The 20,913-nt window shown below is 46.9% G+C and overlaps 4 protein-coding genes and 2 gene segments (V, D, J or C); all 6 read right to left on the minus strand.

The window, feature by feature from the left end:
• Positions 1-773, minus strand: part of LOC116571649 — a 146,006-nt gene extending 145,233 nt beyond the window's left edge. The window contains 2 exon segments of the V gene segment in view: positions 265-554; positions 713-773. Of these exon segments, the coding sequence occupies positions 265-554; positions 713-758 (336 nt within the window).
• Positions 1-20,913, minus strand: part of LOC116571642 (immunoglobulin lambda-1 light chain-like) — a 487,065-nt gene that overhangs the window by 147,085 nt on the left and 319,067 nt on the right. The gene's annotated exons all lie outside the window — the stretch shown is intronic.
• LOC116571641 (immunoglobulin lambda-1 light chain-like) overlaps positions 1-20,913 on the minus strand; it is a 1,068,967-nt gene that overhangs the window by 139,122 nt on the left and 908,932 nt on the right. The gene's annotated exons all lie outside the window — the stretch shown is intronic.
• The window catches only part of LOC116571643 (immunoglobulin lambda-1 light chain-like), a 569,629-nt gene that overhangs the window by 134,988 nt on the left and 413,728 nt on the right, over positions 1-20,913 (minus strand). The window lies entirely within an intron of this gene.
• The window catches only part of LOC116571639, a 248,716-nt gene that overhangs the window by 115,597 nt on the left and 112,206 nt on the right, over positions 1-20,913 (minus strand).
• The window catches only part of LOC116571638 (immunoglobulin lambda-1 light chain-like), a 1,139,351-nt gene that overhangs the window by 110,276 nt on the left and 1,008,162 nt on the right, over positions 1-20,913 (minus strand). The window lies entirely within an intron of this gene.

The following is a 20,913-nucleotide window of genomic DNA, read 5'->3' on the forward strand; positions in this document are numbered from 1 at the left end:
TGTGTCATTCTTCCTCCTCACACAGTCCCAGAGGAAACGGAGTTCTAACAGCTGTTTACAAATTCCCTGCTGATCCACCCTGTGCAGCCTGCCTGGAGGACTGGGAGGAAGGGGACAGATTGGGGACCTCAGACCTGGGGACCTCGACCAGATCTGCTCCCTGCTCTGTGCACAGGCCTCCTGGGGCTGGAGGAGAGGGTGACACAGATGGGGAAGGGGTTTGTGTCTCACTTCCCCATCTGTTTGTGTCACTGTAAGCATTACCACTGCTGTCAAGGACTGACAGTAATAGTCAGCCTCGTCCTCGGCCTGTGTCCTGCTGATGGTCAGGGTGGCCGTGTTCCCTGACTTGGAGCCAGAGAATCGCCCTGGGATCCCTGAAGGCCGATCACTATCATCGTAAATGACCGTCAGAGGGGCTTGGCCTGGCTTCTGCTGGTACCAGTAGACATAAACATATTCTACTTCCTCTCCAGTGCAGGTGATTGTAGCGGTCTGACCCAGGGCAACTGACACTGAGGGAGGCTGAGTCAGCTCACTGGAGGTCACAGAGCCTGAAAAGACAGAAGAGGAGAGGTTGCAATGAGGTCCAGGGGCTCATTTGCAAGGTCCCAATACTGAGATTGTGCTGTGCCTGATCCCAGGGCTTGGGCCAGGCTCAGCTCTGGTCCTGTGGGGCTGAGAGGGTGTGGGCAGGGCCCAGGGACAGCACCTGTGCAGAAAGTGAGGACGAGGAGTGAGAGAGGGCTCCAGGCCATATGGATGTGCCCAGAGTTCTGTCTTCTAAGAACCACAACTGGGTCAACCTCACCCTATCCTCTCTTATTTCTTTCCAGGCTCTAGGGTCTGTGATTGTTAGTATTTATGCAAATTTCCTCCTCTCTGGGACTCCAAATGTATTCAAACCCCTCATAAACTCAGACCAAGTGACTGAAGAGGTAGGGAGGGGACCCCCAACCTCCTCCAAGAAGCTCTCAGGTCAAAAAGCGAGCTTTGGTCTCCAAAGTTTGGTATCACAGTCACATTCCTAGGAATTTATACAACCACTGTCCCAACTCATTCTGCCTGGGGGCTGTCTGGGGCTGGCCTGGGGCCTTCCAGAATTCTGGCCATGGAGCTGGTCTGGTTGCTCTGAGAGATGCAGACAACACTTGATTCAATGTGAGGTGGTTCTGTGACCTCACTCCCTTCCTCCCCCTGCCTCAGGTTCTCTCTGTGTCCCCTACAGACACTAGGGTCCCATCATTGGCATGTCAACAGAATGGGAATCTTTCATTCTGAGGTTTGTTCATAATCTTGTAAGTGCGATTTTAGTCATCAACCATGTCATTCCTATTAATTTTTTCAGCAATATTTCATGCAAACCTGTGAAAAGGGCTTGAATCCATGAGTAAGAGCTTCAAGGTTTGTGATCTTGTAAGGATCCCCAGGATCACACATCCCTGTATGTTATGAGCTCAAGTGCCTGAGCCATGCATTCTGCAGCCATGAGAATCACGTCACTCAGGAGACAGTCTCACAAGGAGGCTGCAGATGCTCCTTCCAGGAACCAGGATCCCCAAGTGCTCCGCCTCCTATTTCCTGAGATATTCTTGAACAAAGTAGCTGTAGCCCCAGGTCTGAATTGGGGGTGGAGTTGGGGAAGGAGAGGCAGAGTGAGTCATCGGGTGTCTCTGGATGTGCACAGCACAGAGGAGTCAGTCCCTGGGGACACTGATGGAGAGAGGGGACTTGAATCTCCCTGGTGAGGTGCTCACTGTGTCAGGACAACTGTCAGTGTCCTGGGTGACACTGTGTCTGACCCTCAGGACATGATCCTTGAAGCCTGAGGAGACAGGGTGGATCATCCTGACAGTCTCTGAGGACTGAACCTTAGACAGCCTTCTGACCCCCAGAGTGGTGTCCTTGTTAGGCCCCTCCCTGGGCAGCCCCAGCCTCCATCCTGGTGCTCCTTCTGCGGATCTGCTGCCCCCTGTTGGTGGAGAAGGACTCAGACCAGGAGCTTCCCTCCTGCAGGTCACCCCAGAGCACCTGTCACCTGAGAAAGGGTGTGGACCATGGTTTCCAGCCTCCCACAGACAGCTGCCTCCCGCCTGCCCTGCCCAGCCCAGCCCAGCACAGACAGGTTACATACAGGGTGCAGGAGGCAGAACAAGTGGGATTCCTGTACTTGGATGAGGGTTGAAATTCCCTGGCCTAGTCCATAGTCTTCTTACAAAAAGGAGAGTGTAGGCTACAGTGTAGTGCATTTGAAAAGTGTCAGTGCCCAGACAAAGCTGTGTGATATCCCACAGACACCAGTTTCCTGTGTATTTAAGAATCTGGGCCGATGCTTCCTGCATTCCTGTCCATGTAGTTGGGTCATGAGAGCAAAATGTGATGCTTCTGGTGCTAAGTTCTGCTGAGCAGGCAAACCTTTAATTTTATTGTTATTATTGCTGTTTTTACCTCTTTTCTCTTATTCCAGCCTACATTTCCTGGAGTTTGGTGTGGGAGGATTTGTAAATTAGCCTAGCTTCTGGTTTGGTGAAAATGGGATCCTGCTCATTCATACCTGCATCTAACTGCACATGAAGAACGTCCCAGTGTAGCTGAAGACTTTTCCTTGGATTCCCCCATTTGCAGACAGGAGACTCCAACACTAGTGTTAAGTCACTGAGACCTTACTGAGTCGTTCAAATGAAAGAGACTCTTTAATGTTTTGTATCATTTAATGTGAAAAATAGTATTTCTTACATGAGTTAAGCTTCCCCATTTCACAGTAGGTAAAGTTGAGACCAGAGTGGCTAGCTTCCCAGGAAAACAGAGGAAAATGGGTTGAGTCCAGGGGTGGAGACCAGCTGTGCTGGATTCAGACCCTGGGCTCATTGGGGGCAGAACTTGAGCAGGATTGGAGGGAGGGAGGGTGGTTAGGCTGGGCAGCAGGGTTTCTGTCCTGAACTCACTGCCATCCCCATCCTGGCTGTTCTTTAAAGGAGCCCCTCAGCCTGCACGTGGGGAGAGTCTGTGGGTTTGTGTCCGAGGTTAGAGCTGGAGAATCTGTGGAGGGTGGAGGCAGTTTGGCGGTGCAGAGGCCTGGCCTGGGTCCTGCTGGCTCTGCTCTGCATTATTGCTTGGTCCTCTCTCTGTGCTCCCCTAGCAGGTGGGACAGAGTCATCTGAGGTCCACAGTGTCTGCAGCTCTGGGGAATGTGGGGCTCATTCTCAGTGGTTCCTCCCTTACAGTGTCTCCTGGGCTGAATTCAGGGTCAAGGTCATGCTCAGAGTATTGCAGGGGCTGAGCCTGTGGCAGGCCCAGGGTCAGCACCCGGACAGAGAGTAGGGTGGGGAGCAGGAGAGGGCCCAGGCCATGGTGGGGACCTCAGAGTTCTGTCTCCTGAGCCTCAGTTGGAGCCTGGACACCTCAATCCCCCCCTCATGTCCTCACCTGTCCCCTTGAAGATATTCCTTCTCCCACTGGTGGAGAGAATCTCTGTGCTTCTGGGTGAGTTTCATGAATCTGGTTCACATGGAGCTGTGCTCCTCTCTGGGCTGCATAGGGAGTTCTTGCCACTGTGTGTTTGAACATCTTCAAGCCTGGGGAAAGAAGGGACATGTGGGGGCATTTCTAGTCCTGTTCTCATGAAATGTGCACTCAGATTATTTCTTCCCTTCTCTTTGTGTGAAATACATAACAATAAATTCATCCTAATTGTTTTAAGGAATCAGTTCATCTTCCCAGATTTTCTCTCTGTTCCCTGTGAATGTTTCATGGCTCACGTAGTGGAGCAGAAGTGGGTGAGAATTGTCCTAAAATGTTCATAGATTTCAGTGTCATTTTCTTTGCTGGAGGTCTCTGATCGGCAGCATCCACTTGGGTGTTGCTGTGAAACTCAATCTGACAATCTCTGACTTTAGTTGTGGTGTTTAGAGCATTTCCTGAATGTGATTAGTAGTATCCCTGCAATATAGCATCTTGCCTTTATTATCATTATTTTTTGTTGTTGTTGTTGTCCCATGTGTTCTTTGTTCCCTCTTTACATGTATCTTTTTTGGATTAATGGAGCATTTGATATGATTCCATTTTATCTACTTCTGCTTACAAGCTGTAAGTTCTTTCTGTCTTATGATCAGTAACTTGCAGTAAGTCCACATTCCGATGGTGCTGCCATGTTACATGGAATGTAAGCACCTGATAACATCCTTCTGTGTCTCACTTCTCAGCATATGCTCTGTGATTTTCCTACATATTATTTTACCTCTGTCAGAAATTCCAGCATACATAGTTACTATATTTTTGTGGACAGTGACATAACCTTTTAAAAATTTTTATTGTGCTATGTTAGTAATTATACAATACATCATTAGTTTTTGATGCAGCATTCCAAGATTTATCTCCCCCCCTTCACTTTTCCTTTCCTCCTAATGTCTTCCATGTTATTCCTTATGCTCCACAAGTAAGTGAAACCCTATGATAATTGACTTTTTCTACTTGACTTATTTCATTCAGCATAATCTCCTCCAGTCCCATCCATTTTGATACAAAGTTGGATATTCATCCTTTCTGTTGGAGACATCATATTCCATTGTACATATAGACCACATCTTCTTTATCCATATGTCTGCGAAGGGCATCTTGGCTCTTTCCACAGTTTGGCTATTGTGGCCATTGCTGCAATGAACATTGGGGTACAGATGGCCCTACTTTTCACTACATCTGTACCTTTGGGGTAAATACCCAGTAGTGCAATTGCAGGGTCATAAGATAGCTCTATTTTTAATTTCTTAAGGAATATCCACACTGCTTTCCAAATTGGCTGCACCAACTCTCATTTCCACCAACAGTGTAAGAAGGTTTCCCTTTCTCCATATCGTCTTCAACATTTGTTGTTTTGTGTCTTGTTAATCTTTGCCATTCTAACTGGTGCAAGGCAGTATCTCAGTGTAGTTTTGATTTGAATTTCCCTGATGGCTAATGATGATGAACACTTTTTCATGTGTCTGCTAGCCAGTTGTATGTCTTCATTAGAGAAGTGTCTGTACATGTCTTCTGCCCATTTTTTGACATTATTATCTGTTTCCTGGGTGTTGAGTTTGAGGAGTTCTTTATAGCTCTTGGATATCAGCCCTTTGTCTATAGTGTCATTTGTGAATATCTTCTCCCATTCCGTGGGTTGCCTCTTTGTTTTGTTGACTGTTTCCTTTGCTGTGCAGAAGCTTTTGATCTTGATGAAGTCCCAAAAGTTCATCTTCGCTTTTGTTTCCTTTGCCTGTGGAGATATATCTTGAAAGAAGTTGCTGTGGCTGATGTTGAAGAAGTTACTGCCTATGTTCTACTCTAGGATTTTTGTGGATTCCTGTCTCACATTGAGGTCTTTCAACCATTTTGAGTTTATCTTTGGGTATGGTGTAAGAGAATTGTCGAGTTTCCTTCTTCTATACATAGCTGTCTAATTTTCCCAGCACTATTTATTGGAGAGACTGTCTTTTTTTCATTGGATATTTTTCTTGCTTTGCAGTGATGTATCTTTTAAAGAGATTTAGATAATAAAAAGTCTTAATATTTGTCCCTTCAGTTAGCATTTCTGATTTTTACATTGATTTTCTAAAAAGATTTTATTTATTTGCTAGAGATAGAGTGAGAGTGAGAAAGAGGGAGAGAGAGGGAACACACAAGCAGGGGAAGCAGCAAGCAGAGGGAGAAGCAGGCTCCCTCGTGGGCAAGAAGACTGATGCGGGACTGGATGGATCCCAGGAGCTTGGGATCATGATCTGTGATGAAAGAATACACTTAACCAACTGAGCCATCCAGGCGCTCCTTACATTGTTTTTGTAGATTCAGATTCTTCCTGGAATCACCTCTCCTGCTTGAGAAATGTACTTTTCTTTTTTTAAGATTTTATTTATTTATTTGACAGAGAGAGGGAACACAAGCAAGGGGAGTAGGAGAGGGAGTGGCAGGCTCCTTGCTGAGCATGGTGTTGGACACGGGGCTTGATCCCAGGACCTTGGGATCATGATCCTAACCAAAGTCAGATGCTTAACCAACTGAACCATCCAGGCACCTTGAGGAATGTCCATTTAATGCTTGTATTTTGGGTCAGCTCATGAGCAATCGTGTCAGTTTTTGTGTATTTGTGTATTGTTGACATTTTTTATTTAGACGTCATGTTTGAAGGATATTTTCCCCAAGTGAAGAACTGTTTTTTCTCCCTTTCAGTAAAGATGTTAATCCACTGTCTCTCAATGACATTTCATGCAAAGCAAAATCCACTGGAATCCTTTTCTTCCTTCCTCTGAGTGCAGGGAGTCTGTCCCTATGGCTTCTTCTTCTTCTTTTTTTTTATTTTAAGAATATACATATATATATATACATATATACACATATATACATATATATGTGTATATATGTATATATATATATACATATATACATATATATATATATGAGGGAGCGAGAAAGAGGCAAAAGAGGGGGAGATGCAGGCTCCCCACTGAGCAGGGAGCCTGACTCAGGGCTCAGTCCTAGGACCCTGATCATGAGCTGAGCCGAAGGCAGTTGCTTACCCAACCGAGCCACCCAGGCATCCATGCATGGCTTGTTTGTTAACATAAGTTTCTATCTGTCTCAAAGCAGGAAAAAATATACAGTGGAAAAAAGACAGTCTCTTCAATAAATGGTGCTGGGAAAATTGGACAGCTATATGTAGAAGAATGAAACTCGACCATTCTCTTACACCGTACACAAAGATAAACTCAAAATGGATAAAAGACCTCAACGTGAGACAGGAATCCATCAGAATCCTAGAGGAGAACATAGGCAGTAATCTCTTTGATATCAGCCACAGCAACTTCTTTCAAGATATGTCTCCAAAGGCAAAGGAAACAAAAGCGAAAATGAACTTTTGGGACTTCATCAACATCAAAAGCTTCTGCACAGCAAAGGAAACAGTCAAGAAAACAAAGAGGCAACCCACGGAATGGGAGAAGATATTTGCAAGTGACAGTACAGACAAAAGGTTGATATCCAAGATCTATAATGAACTCCTCAAACTCAACACACACAAAACAGACAATCATATCAAAAAATGAGCAGAAGATATGAACAGACACTTCTCCAATGAAGACATACAAATGGCTATCAGACACATGAAAAAATGTTCATCATCACTAGCCATCACGGAGATTCAAATTAAAACCACATTGAGCTATCACCTTACACCAGTTAGAATGGCCAAAATTAGCAAGACAGGAAACAACATGTGTTGGAGGGGATGTGGAGAAAGGGGAACCCTCTTCCACTGTTGGTGGGAATGCAAGTTGGTGCAGCCACTTTGGAGAACAGTGTGGAGATTCCTCAAGAAATTAAAAATAGAGCTTCCCTATGACCCTGCAATTGCACTCCTGGGTATTTACCCCAAAGATACAGATGTAGTGAAAAAAAGGGCCATCTGTATCCCAATGTTTATAGCAGCAATGGCCATGGTCGCCAAACTGTGGAAAGAACCAAGATGTCCTTCAACGGACGAATGGATAAGGAAGATGTGGCCCATATACACTATGGAGCATTATGCCTCCATCAGAAAGGATGAATACCCAACTTTTGTATCAACATGGACAGGACTGGAAGAGATTATGCTGAATGAAATAAGTCAAGCAGAGAGAGTCAATTATCCTATGGTTTCACTTATTTGTGGAGCATAACAAATAGCATGGAGGACAAGGGGAGATGGAGAGGAGAAGGGAGTTGGGGTAAATTGGAAGGGGAGGTGAACCATGTGAGACTTTGGACTCTGAAAAACAATCTGAAGGTTTTGAAGGGGCTGGGGTTGGGAGGTCGGGGTACCAGGTGGTAGGTATTATAGAGGGCATGGATTGCATGGAGCACTGGGTGTGGTACAAAAACAATGAATACTGTTAAACTGAAGATAAATTAAAAAAAATCCCTAGGAGACAAAAGTGTATTTAATTTCCTCTTATGGGAGAAAGAACCTATTTGTGGTTGTCTTGGGATAGTTTCATAATATCAAGTGGAAGAAAGATTATTGATATTCCCTTTATTTGCAGACTGTGGTTTGTGTGGATCTAGTGGATTTCATGAGGATAAGGTGGGACTCTGGTGGCTTCTTACATGTCAGCATTGAGAGACTGGACTGCATTTCATAAAATTGTTTTGTTGGTAGTGTGCATGTAAAGAAGGCTTCTTGGGCAAATGTGTGTGTGTTTCAGTGGGTAGAATTGAGAGAGCACTCCTTGTGTGTGTCACTCCCATAGATGAATATCTTCTGGCCAGTCTGGAGGAGGAGGCAACTGTCCCAATGTCACTCATTCACCATCAGGATAGATGTGACTCTCCAACTATCTGTCAGAACCCAGAGCACCTAGTGTGTCTGCATGTTTTCTCCGAAGGGAAAAAGGGATTTCATCTGGTGGAGACTGGCATGCACCTTGTGGATTTTGGGGAGGTATCCCAGCTTTGTGGATATATACAGTGACCCCTTCTGTTCTCTGAGGACTGTCTCCAGGATGCTGGTCATCTCAGATTGGGTTCCTGGAAGCAGACTCTGAGATAGGGAAGTGCATGTGTAAAAACCTGGAAAGAGAAGGGAAATGAGCCTGGGCAGAAGGAGAGCGACCCACAGAGAGTGAGCCATCTGATCAGCCTCCTTCTTCAGGGAGCTCTCCACCTGGGGATTTTTCAGGACATCTGAACCAGAGGGAGGGCCTTGGGCCCTGGGCCTCTGAGATCATTCACCTGAACCTCTCTGAGAAGGGACAGAAACCCGGGGAAGCAGATCTCTGAACCAGCAGCATTTTCTAGTGAGGAGCTCTCCTGTGAGCGGCCAGGGGCTCCAGGAAGCAATGGGTGCATGTGTGAGCCCAGAAGAGGGGATATGGGTGACCTCTCAGTGTCTACTGTACCCATCTGTTCCACTTTGGTAGAGGAGGGTCCTCTCATGGCTCCAGAGCTTTAGGAACTCAGCTGAGCTGGGACAATTTGAACTGTAATCCTGATCAGTCGGGAGAGCATTAGCTCACGATCACCACTTGGAAATGGTGAGATCATGACCATTGGCCAAATGTCTCCCTGTGTCTTTTTTCTACCCAGTCCCTCTGTGTGCAGTTGACACCCCGGCACAGAGAAGCAGGCAGCCTAGTGCTGTCAGCTGTAAATGCTCTTCTGACCTCCCTGTGCAGAGCTGCTTGGAGGGCTGGATGGGGAGGAAGGTCTGGGGATCTCAGATGAGGGGACCTGGGCCAGAAGTGCTCCCTGCTCTGTGCACAGGCCTCCTGGGGCTGGAGGAGAGTGTGACATAGATGGGGAAGGGGTTTCTGTCTCACTTCTCCATCTGCCTGTGTCACCGTGAGCATTAGTACTGCTGTCCCACACCTGACAGTAATAGTCAGCCTCGTCCTCAGCACGGGTCCCGCTGATGGTCAGGGTGGCTGTGTTCCCTGAGTTGGTGCCTGAGAACCGGTCAGGGATCCCTGATGGCCTTTTGCTATCCTCGTAGATAATCAGCACAGGGACCTTGCCTGGCTTCTGCTGGTACCAGTGAGCATATTTACCCCCAATGTTGTCTCCCCCACACGTGATCTTGGCCGTCTGTCCCAGGTTCACCGATAGTGAGGGTGGTTGAGTCAGCACATACGAGGCCATGGAGCCTGCAAGAGAGAAGATGAGAGGTAGGTTGCAGCCAGAGTATCATCCCCTGGACACTACCACCCCTGGTTTAAATCCCAGTGGTTCTCTAGATAATTCCCACCCTGATGTCCTCTTTGTTCTGCGGCCCATGCGCAGGCCTTGTGGATAGAAACTTTGGACAAATGAGAACCATTCCTCCCCTTGCCCTGGGCAGGTGCAGCCCTTTTGGGGTCAGACAGAGCCAATGACAAGAGTGGGAAGAGATTACACCCCTCTAGCCCCTCATGACAAAGGATGGTCTTGAGATCTTGTTTGTCAGTGGCAATCCACTGCTGAGCTCAGAGTCACGGCCAGGAGTGTCCCAGAACCTGGGGATTAGGGAGTGTGAGCCTGGCCTCAGCACCTGTGCAGTGAGCCAGGACTCCGAGGAGGAGAGGGGTCCAGGCCATGGTGCAGGTCCCTCGATTTTGCTCTCCGAATCTCAAGGCTGGGCAGGGTTCCTCCCAGCCCCCTCTTATCTGCTTGCTGGAGACACCTGCTGGTTATGTAAATGAGCCAGAGCTCAGGGGCTGCTGCTGAGGAGCCTTGTGGTTTTAGAAATGGGCTCAGCTACTAAGAAAACACACACACACACACAGAAATGGGCTCAGCTCCAAGGGACGCAGAGATGGGAGGGCAGCTCCTGCAAACTCATCCTCAGCCCAGGTGATTCTCTTTCACCCTGTGTTTCCGTAGCCTGGGGTCCAAACTCTATCCCTCTCCATGTCCTGGCCTGGCTCCTGGGGAGGCATGGTCACAACTGAGCTGTGAGGTGGAGTCTGTCTGCATTTTCTGAACCCATCATAGAATGTTTCCTCTGTAGGCACTAGAGGATCATAGGTCAGTTTGTCCTACTTCTAGTTTAGATTGGTGAACATCAAAACAGGAAAAAATTCCTCCCTTGCCAGGTGCACATGGAGTTTTAGGGAACCATTGATGTGGTGTAGGAATCTGTGCCAAGGAAGAGCTCCTGGGGCAGGTCATAGATGCTGTTCCTCAGTACCCCCAAGGAGCCCGCCCTGAAAGGGACAGACCTAGTGCTTGAGCAAGGATTGAGAGTGACAGAGTGTAGCAGGAATGGGGGTGGGGTGGAGCGTCATGAAGTCCTAGACGTGTGCTAGAGCCCGAGACAAATTCCACAGGATAGAGATGAGAGACTCCAAGTCAGAATTTTATATCAGAGCACAGGTGATGATAGTGTAGTAAATCTGTACCTTTATCTTCTGGTTTCAGGTTCTGGTAAGTAATCCTCCCAGTTAGAATCCCTGAGGCCTTTCCAGGTGATCTCTGTTGCCCCCCCTAGTGGCCACCCCACACTGGCAGCTAGAAGTGCAGGGAAATCTTTTGTCCAGGTGGAGATTCATGACCCAGTGCTCACATCCTGGTTCCCCTTGATTAATGCACTGCTGGCATGCATCCTCCAGGAGAGGGTTTGCTCGTCTCTGTGGGGCTCCTGCCAGCATCAAGACTAGGTATATATAAGGTGTCAGATTACCTATGACAATAGGAAGAGGCTCATGTGAAGAGGAGGCAGGACCCATCTGAGGTATCAGGGTCATGTCTCTGGGGTGGTGGTGGTCATGAATGTCGTTTTAGGGCTGAACACTAGAAGATACAGGACTCACGGACTGTCTCACTTGATATGGCTGCTGGACCACCACATAATCTGATTATAGCTCCTGCTCCAAGGACAAAGACAGTAGGACACTCAACCAACAAAATCTTATTCAGATCCAGCTTGGTCTTCCATAGGTTTCATCCTGGGAAATCAGTGCAAAGAAGACCCAAGTCTTTCTTCGGTTCCTGCCTTGGGCAGAGCAGCATTGGAGACAGTTGCTTTGGTGAGACTGCACACCATCATCAACCCAATCTACCTGCATCTTGTCTTCTATAATCATTGAGAAGCCCCACTATTTCTCATTTCTGTCTGGGTCAGCATTGATCTTGTGGCCCAGAGCTAGCCCACAGATGTGTCATTTTTCTGAGGATCTTTCTGGGAAGTTTTGTCTGTGAATGAAAGAAACTGACTAGATTTATGAATGTTCTTTCCCTTGTCCTCATGACTGATAGCTGGAGCTGGAGCAGCCATCCTGAGGTCTGTTGTCAACAACAAGACAAAGCAAAGTCTCCATAGTCACAATGGTGGGAGACACACTGAGAGGATTTGGGGCCTCAGGGAATTGGCTGTACCTGGAGAACCAGCATCTAACTTCAGACTTACTTCTGTCTGCCAGAAAATAGCTGCTTGAATATTCATGCTTCCGACTGATATGGGCATTCATTGCATTAAAACTTCTGGTCCTGTGGGGATAATGACTAATACAAATCATTCAGATATTTAAATGATAGGAGAACCTATCATTTAGGTTGGGATTGTGCAGAGAATCAAATGACATCAGACAAAATGACCGGCATGTCATGTGTGGGGAGAGGCTGGAGGAAGCTTCTCTGCAGAGGGGACCGTGTGGCTGCTGTCAGGATGGCAAAAAGGAACAAGAACTGAAGTGTGCTTGGAGTCTGTCCCTGTGGGGAAGAGTCTGGTTTGTGAGAGGATGTGGGGACAGTGATGACCTTATGTGTCTGGGATTCTATGCTAGTTGAGTTCCAAGGCGATATTTTCCCATAGGTTATAAAATCGGGGACAGGTGCATGTGATGTGTTAAAATTCTCATGTTATATGTTTCCCGGGAAGGTGAGTCACTAGAGGAGCCCTGTGTTAGCCTCCCTGCAAACTCAGTGGGAAGCAGGAGCCCGTTTGTGGCTGACAGTCACTGTGATTTCTCCGTGGCTCACTTGTGTGTTTGTGACACATGACATCCAATTCCTGTCACACACTCCTCTCTATCATATACTGATACACACACATATATATGAATATACTTGTGAGTGCATGTGCACATATATACTGATTGTGTCTGCTGTATATTTGTTGGAGAAGTATTTGTGTACATATATGCCCATACGTATGATATATACACATATGTTTTCTGGAGATTTTGAACTCTGGATTGGATGCCAAAGTTGTAGTTTTGGGAATCTTTGCATTTTTAGGAGACAGGCAGTTCCATTTTATCACCAATGGTAAGGTGTGTGTTGTTACCGTAATGAATGGCAGGTCCAAGTTAGTAATCAGACTCATTTTGACAGAGCACAGTGGTTTCAATCAAAGACTTTGTTCCTAGAACTGAAATAGATGGGCACCTTACCATTTTTTGTTTTTGCATGTGTATTTTTAGAAAGCTCCAATGGGCACATACTTTGGCTTGCTACTGAAACTTAACAGAGACTGTAGGTTCCTAATTTGCCACTAAGTAACTATGTGATTGAGCTGCCTGCACAAACTGTGTTATCAGATCAACTATGCCATGGAATTGGGTATTCACAGTAGCTCTCCATCATGGAACAGAAGAGGTAAATTTGAGATTAGGCTTCCCCAGGTCCTGAAGGCACAGGCGAGATGCATGAGGAAAAGGTCTGATGGCCATGACCCCAACCCTACTGCATTGTCTCTGATCTGTCTGGCACAATTATGGCCCAGTAGGGACAATCCTATGATAGCTGATCCCTAGAAAATCCGTGGTTAATTTAAGAGGCTCCTGTGTGATGAGCAGTCAACTGTGCTAGTTAACAGTCGTAGTCCTGCAGCCCTCATCTGGGACAACCCTGCACAATATGGACAATTTTTCAATAATGCACCATGTGAGCAGAGTGCTTGGTTTATTTACCTGACAGAGAGAAGGACAGAGTGGCTTATTTCTAACCTATGTTCTCTGACTCAGTTTGGCTGGAAGGTTCGAGCCTTGGGAGGAATAAAGGAAAGTGGTAAGAGATGTTTGAGGAAGAGATATGTGAGGAGACCCCACCCCCAAATGAACACAGAGCTATTTGTGTTCATGAGAATGCCCAGAAGTGTGAGTCCTCAATGGGAAATGGTGTTCATACTCAGGTGGATAATGTGACACGTCTGGGGACAGTGATTAGCTTTCTTTTGCATCCACTCTTGAACTTGTCCAGTGGGCCTATAGCAAAGTGGCCATGTTGCAAGATTTTAGATTATTCATGGGATATTCCCTAGGTTTGTCCCCTCATAAAGCTGACATGACTGTGGCTACTTCTGAGGGACCAATCTTCCAAGAGCAGAGACCAACTCAGAGTTCCAGGATGAGACCATTCCCTTAGGAATAAGCCAGGAGCCTGGTGGCAGATGAATGACATTAGACTTGTTCCATCATGGAAGCGATCACTCTGTTCTTGGTGGAAGAGACCTTTACTCTGTATGGGAGCTTGCTTTCTTTGACTGCATTGCTTCTTCCCAAACTCTGATCCTTGGACTTACTGAATGCCTCACCCACTGTTCCAGTATTCAGTGTGGTTCTGTCCAAAGCTCACATTTCACCTCAGAAAAGGACTGTAATATGCTAATGCACACTATGGAATGTGTGGTTCTACACATTCCACAGTGTGGAATTCACTGGTTCTACCATGCTCCATAGCGTTCGAAACAGCTGGCTGGAATGATGGCCTACTGGCCTCTTAGACAGACTTTTTTACTGTCCACTCACATGCAACACCTTGTGGGATTGTGGCAAGATTTGGCAGGAGGTGATATTTACACTAAATATGTGTCCAATGCACGATGCTGTTTCTCCCATAGCCAGCATTGATGGGTCCAGGAATGAAGAGGTAGAATTGGGAATGTCCGTACTCACTGACATTCTGGGTGACCCACTGCAGAATTTTCACTCCTTGTATGATTAACGTACACTTTGCTGCCCTAGAGAACTTAACTGTAAAGGAGAATTGCTTCCATCTCAAAACACCACCATGATTCTGTTCAATAGAACGCTGAGACTTCGTCTTGTCACTCTGAGCTTGTCTTGTCTCCATGGATGTTTCTTTGTCCTTCCAGCCTGATCTTTCATACCTGACACTACCCTAGGCAAGAAAACATAACAGCCTCATCCTGCTTCCTGCACAGGCACCCTGATGCACACGGTGCAGAGGCTGCCTAGAGGGCTGTGTTGGGAGAGAGGTCTGGGAATCTCAGATGTGGGCCCTGGGACAAAGACCTCTGTTTGTCCTCAGTCCTCCAAGGACTGATGGAGAGTGTGACACAGATAGGAAAGTGGTTTGTCTCTCATAACCCTGTCTGGCTCTGTCACTGTGAGCATTGCTGTTGTCCCACAGTTGACAGTAATAATCAGCCTTGTCCTTGGCCCTGGTCCTGCTGGGGTTTAGGGTGGCTGTGTCTTCCAAATTGGAGTCTTAGCATCAGAGAATCCCTGTGGAGCACTTGCTATTGTCATCTATGACCGGCCAGGGTCCTGTCCTGGCTTCTGCTGGTACCACTGTACACTGAAGATTTCTATACCATCTCCCTGACAGGAGTCACTGGGATCAGGGTCACTGAGCACAGGGTAGCTGAGTCAGCACCAGGACGGCCTTTTTGGAGCCTGGCCATGGGGCTGATTTGGTCTCTTGCAGAGCTACAAACAGCACCTGATTCAGGGAAAGGAAGTCATGTGGCCTCAGCGTCTACCCCTCCTTTTTCATGTCCTCTCTGCTTCCCCCAGCTGCATTCTTGTCCCATTCTCAACATGTCCTCAGAATGGAAAACTCTTGCATCCTGACATTTTTTCATCATGGTGCATATGGGAATTTACTTGTTATACATTCACAGGCTGTTGGAGTTTCATCACAACTTCTAGTCTATTTCCACGTGGTGCTTCTGTCTCTGTGACACGACCCACCCCACAGCAGACCAGCATCTTGCATCGTCAATACTTTGATTCCTTTTGTTTTTTTCATCCATGTCTCATGTAAACTTGTGAAAAGTGCCAGAAACCATTCCTGATAGAGGGACTCACTTCAAGTTCTGTGTCTCTGTGAGTCCCCAGGGTCATATCTGTGCACAGGGTTTGAGCTCTGGAGACTGAATAGTTAATGGTCCTTCCTGGGAACTGAGTTCTGTCACTGAAGTAAGGACAGTTCAGGGACCAGAGATGTGGTCTGAGGCTATGAGAATTACATCACTCTGGAGACAGTCTCACAAGGAGGCTGCAGACCTTCCTATCAGGGACCTGTCGCTCTGAGTGCCCTACTTCCTGTCCCCCCGAGACATTGATGAACAAGGGAGTTGCAGCCCCAGATCTGAGTCTGACTGGAGTGGGGCAGGAATTGCAGAGGGTGAGGGGTCACGGTGTCTTGGACATGCCCAGTACAGAAGGGTCAGCTCCCTGGGATCTCAGGTGGAGAACGAAGGGTGGTGCTCCATGGTGAGGACTCCTGTCAGTGTCCTGGGTAACAATGTGTATCTGACCCTCAGAATAAGGTCCCTGCAGTCTGAGGAGATAGGTTGGAATATCCTGACAGCCTCTGAGTCCTGAATCTTGGACTCCTGTTGACCCCCAAGCCCGGTGTCCCCTTGAGGCTCCTCATGGGCAGCCCCAGCCTCTGTCCTGCTGCTCCTGATGCAGCTCTGCTGCCCCCTGCTGGTGGAGGAGGACTCAGACCAGGGCCTTCCCTCCTGTGGGTCACCCCAGAGCACCTGTCACCTGAGAAGGGGTGTGGACCAGAGTTCCCAGGCTCCCACAGACAGCTGTCCCCACTGCCCTGCCCAGACCAGCACAGAAGGTCAGAAACATGGTGCAGGAGGTAGGACATGTGCGATTCCTATACCTGTCCCAGGGTTGAAATGCGCTGGATAGCCTGCTGTCTTCTTTCAGAAAGGAGAGTGCAGGGTGCAGTGTAGGGCATTTGGAAAGGGTCAGTGTCCAGACAATCCTGTGTGATGTCCCACGACCACCAGGTTCCTGTGTATGTAGGAATCAGGACCGATGCTTCCTGCATCTCCATCTGTGTAGTTGGGTTTTACAATCCCTGGGTGATGCCTCTGGTGCTAAATTCAGTTGAGCAGGCAGATGTTTATCTCACTCTCTAGTAATCCTGTATTTGCTACTATTATTGTTGTTCCAGGCCTCATCTCCTGGAGCTCGGTGTGGGAGGATCTGTAAAGTAGCCCAATCCGTGGTTTTGTGGAACTGCATATCTGCTAATTCTGACTTGGACCCACTTGCCGATGATGCAGCTCACGGGGCAGAGAAAACTTTTCCTGGGATCCCACAGAGGAAGAAAGGAGACTCCAACTCCATGGTCAGCTGGCTGAGATCACATGTAGCCTCTCTAATTAGTAAGACTCTTACAATGTTATGTATCATTGGATGTAAAAGAAAACAACAGGTATAACAAGAAGATATTTGCAAATGACAGTACAGACAAAAGGTTGATATCCAGGATCTATAAAGAACTCCTCAAACTCAACACACACAAAACTGGTAATCATGTCAAAAAATGGGCAGAAGATATGAACAGAGACTTCTCCAATGAAGACATACAAATGGCTATTGGACACATGATAAAATGTTCATCATCACTAGCCACCAAGGAGATTCAAATTAAAACCACATTGAGATACCACCTTACGCCAGTTAGAATGGCCAAAATTAGCAAGTCAGGAAACAACATATGTTGGAGGGGATGTGGAGAAAGGGAAACCCTCTTACACTGTTGGTGGGAATGCAAGCTGGTGCAGCCTCTTTGGAGAACAGTGTGGGAATTCCTCATGAAATTAAAATAGAGCTTCCCTATGACCCTGCCTTGCACTACTGGGTATTTACCCCAGAGATACAGATGTAGTGAAAAGAAGGGCCATCTGTACCCCAATGTTTATAGCAGCAATGACCACGGTCACCAAACTGTGGAAAGAACCAAGATGCCCTTCAACGGACGAATGGATAAGGAAGATGTGGTCCATATACACTATGGAGTATTATGCTTCCATCAGAAAGGATGAATACCCAACTTTTGTATCAACATGGACGGGACTGGAAGAGATTATGCTGAGTGAAATAAGTCAAGCAGAGAGAGTCAATTATCATATGGTTTCACTTATTTGTGGAGCATAACAAATAGCATGGAGGAGGTGGAGAGGAGAAGGGAGTTGGGGTAAATTGGAAGGGGAGGTGAACCATGAGAGACTATGGACTCTGCAAAACTATCTGAGGGTTTTGAAGAGGCAGCGGGTGGGAGGTTGGAGGAGCCCGGTGGTGGTTATTAGAGAGGGCACGGATTGCATGGAGCACTGGGTGTGGTGCAAAAACAATGAATACTGTTACGCTGAAAATAAAAAAAAAAGCAATATAAAATGTCTGCTTATGACTACAGAAAAAATGTGGAAGAGTCTCAAATGCTATAACCCAAGTTGTGCTAGACCTATTAAGGGATACAGAGCACATAGGTGGAATTGCCTCAGCACCAGAGACACTTAAGATATGGGCAACAATGGCAATGTACCCCACTTCAGATGGGAAGTATTACAAGACAGGATTTTGTTAGGGGTGATTATTAAAAAAAAGAGTGAGAGGAAGATCAGCAAGGGGAAGAATTAAGCCAATCAGGATAGACAGAGAGTAGAACAGGGGGAATCTTTTTGAAGAAATGAATTTGAAATTAGTTTTAAAATATATAGATAGAATTGAGCCGGTTAATAAAAAATTAGGGAGCAAAGAAGGATGTCTGGCAGAATGAGCACATCCAATAGATGCTTGGATATAGGAAAGCCATTGTAAATAGGGTGAATTGTTCTTTGTCAGCTGTGAGTCTTTCTACATGGAAACATGTCAAGCAAATATAGAATCATATGTGATTGGTAATAAATATGGCTGTTTTTCTAAAAAAGAAAACAACAATAGTGTTTCTTCCTTGAGTGTAAGCTTCCCCATTCACAGCTGCTGAAGCTAATGCCTAGAGAAGCTAGCTTCCCAGGAGAAGAGAAGTGGGAGTGAGTCCAGGAGTAGAGTTCAGGTGTGCTGGATTCAGACCCTGGGCTCTGTGGGGCAGAGCTTGACCAGTGCATGCAGGAGTCTGAGGCCAGCCTGGCTGCAGGGCTTGCATCCCAGGAGTCACTGCCATCCCCAAACTGGCTGGTCTCTAAAGGAGCCCCCTCAACCTGTGCATGGGGAGAGTCAGTGGGGTCATGTCCCAGGTTAGAGCTGGAGAATCTTTGGGGATGCTGGAGGCCATTTGGCTGTGCTACGGCCTGGTCTGGGGCCTGCTGGCTCTGCTCTGTATTATTGCTTTCTCTTCTCTCCCTGAGTAATTGGGAATAATGGGGTCTCATGGCCACACAACTGGGGACAGCTGATTAGTATATGGGACCATCGGTTGTACAGCTTCAGGAGGCTGTGGGACTCATTCTGGAGGGGCCCACCCCTGCAGCATCCCCTGGGCCGAGCTCAGGGCCAGGGCCATGGGCAGAATCCTGTGGGTGCTGAGCTTGTGTCAGTGCTTGGATCAGGACCTGGGGAGTGAGGAGGGTGAGAGAATGAGGAGGGGGCATTTTGTAGGGGTCCGGGCCATGGTGGGGACCTCAGATTACTGCTTACTTGGTCCATTGCTTAGCCTGGCTGCCCCAAACCTCTCTCATGCCCTCCCTGGTCCCCATGAGAATGCTCCTTTTCAGGCTGCTGGAGAGAATCTCTGCTTCTGTGTGGGCTTCATGGATCTGGTTCATGTAAAGGAGTGCTCAGCTGTGGGCTCCATAGGGGAACTCTTGTCACTGTGTGTTTGAAAATCTTAAAGGCTCGAGTGAGAAGGGCCCTGTGAGGATATTTCTGTTAGTTATTCTCATGCAATATGCTCTGTGAATATTTCTTCTTTTCTTTTGTGTGTAAACTATAGTACAGAAAACGTTCCATCTTAATTATTTTTCTGGCTCGATTCATCTTCCTAGAGTTTGTACCTGCTCCCTGAGAATGTTTCATGTCCCACGTTGTGGAGCAGAATTGGTGGGAATATTCCTGTAAGTTTCTTATGTTTTAGTGTCATTTCATATACTATGGGGTGTTCTTTTTTTTTTTTTTTTAAAGGATTCTATTTATTGATTTATTTGTGAGAGTGAGAGAGAGAAAGAGAGCACAAGACCACATGATATTCCCTGTGCCCACCCTCCTGGCCACCTGTACTTGGCTCAGTCTGTGGTGCTTCAGGAGCCTCGCCTTTGGGCTGGACAGGGCCCTCTGAGTGTTACAGACATCAGCTGATACAGGGAGGGTGGTCCTGTGGCCTCATTACCTTTCTCGTCTTCTTGCACAGTGTCCCCTCTGCATCCCCCAGAGGCACTGTGATCCCATGCTTCCCATATCATTAGACTGTGGAACTTTCTCAGAACATTTGTTCATCATTCTGTCATTGAGGTGATGGAGGATTATGTCCCAAGGGAGAGTTCTCCCACTGTGCAGGGATAGACCCAATTGAGGATGGTTTGCAGTGACTGAATTTAGTCCAGTTGAGGTGGGATGGGGAGGCATGAAGAGGACCTGTGGTAGAGACAGAGGCAAATTCTACAGGAGACAGATGAGAGTCAATGAGACAGAATTTTACCTCAGTGTCTATCATACTGTGTCCTCAAAAGGAAATGGTAGTAATAATCAGGTGGATAATGTGACATGTCCAGGGACAATGGTCAGCTTTCTTGTCCATCTAGTCTTTTTTTAAAATATTTTATTTATTTGACAGACAGAGATCACAAGTAGGCAGAGAAGTAGGCGGGGAGGGGGGGTGCGCGGGAAACAGGCTCACTGCCAAGCGGAGAGCCTGATGCAGGGCTGGATCCCAGGACCCTGGGATCATGACCCAAGCAGAAGGCAGAGGATTTAACCCACTGAACCACCCAGCCGCCCCTTGTCCATCCAATCTTGATCTTATTCAGTGGGCTCCATAGCAAAGGACCATGTTGTAAGGTGGGTGTATATTTATTAGATGGCTGTTTATTCATGGGCTAGTCACTTTGGATTTAAGTTTTATTACAACTCACATCTCCCAGAGTTTGGTGTGGGAGGAATTTGAACTGTCTGTGGTTTGGTGAACTGGGAATCAGCTAATTCAGACTTGGATATAATTGCACATGATATAGCTCACAGAGCATCTGAAAACTTTTCCTTGTGTACCCACAGAGGCAGACAGGAGACTCCAATACCAAGATTAGCTCGCTGAGACCCCATTGCATTTGTCTAATTAATTAAACTCATCAATATTTTGTATCATTTAATTTGAAAACAAGTGTTTCTCACACCAGTATAAGCTTCCTTAATTTGCAGCAGGTAACGTGATTGCCCAGACAGGCTAGTTTCCCAGGAAAACAGAGGCAAGTGGGAGGAAGGGAGGGTGACTGCCCTGATCTGGTTGTGGAGA

This window comes from Mustela erminea, chromosome 13, assembly GCF_009829155.1.
Source record: "Mustela erminea isolate mMusErm1 chromosome 13, mMusErm1.Pri, whole genome shotgun sequence".
Lineage (NCBI taxonomy): Eukaryota > Metazoa > Chordata > Mammalia > Carnivora > Mustelidae > Mustela > Mustela erminea.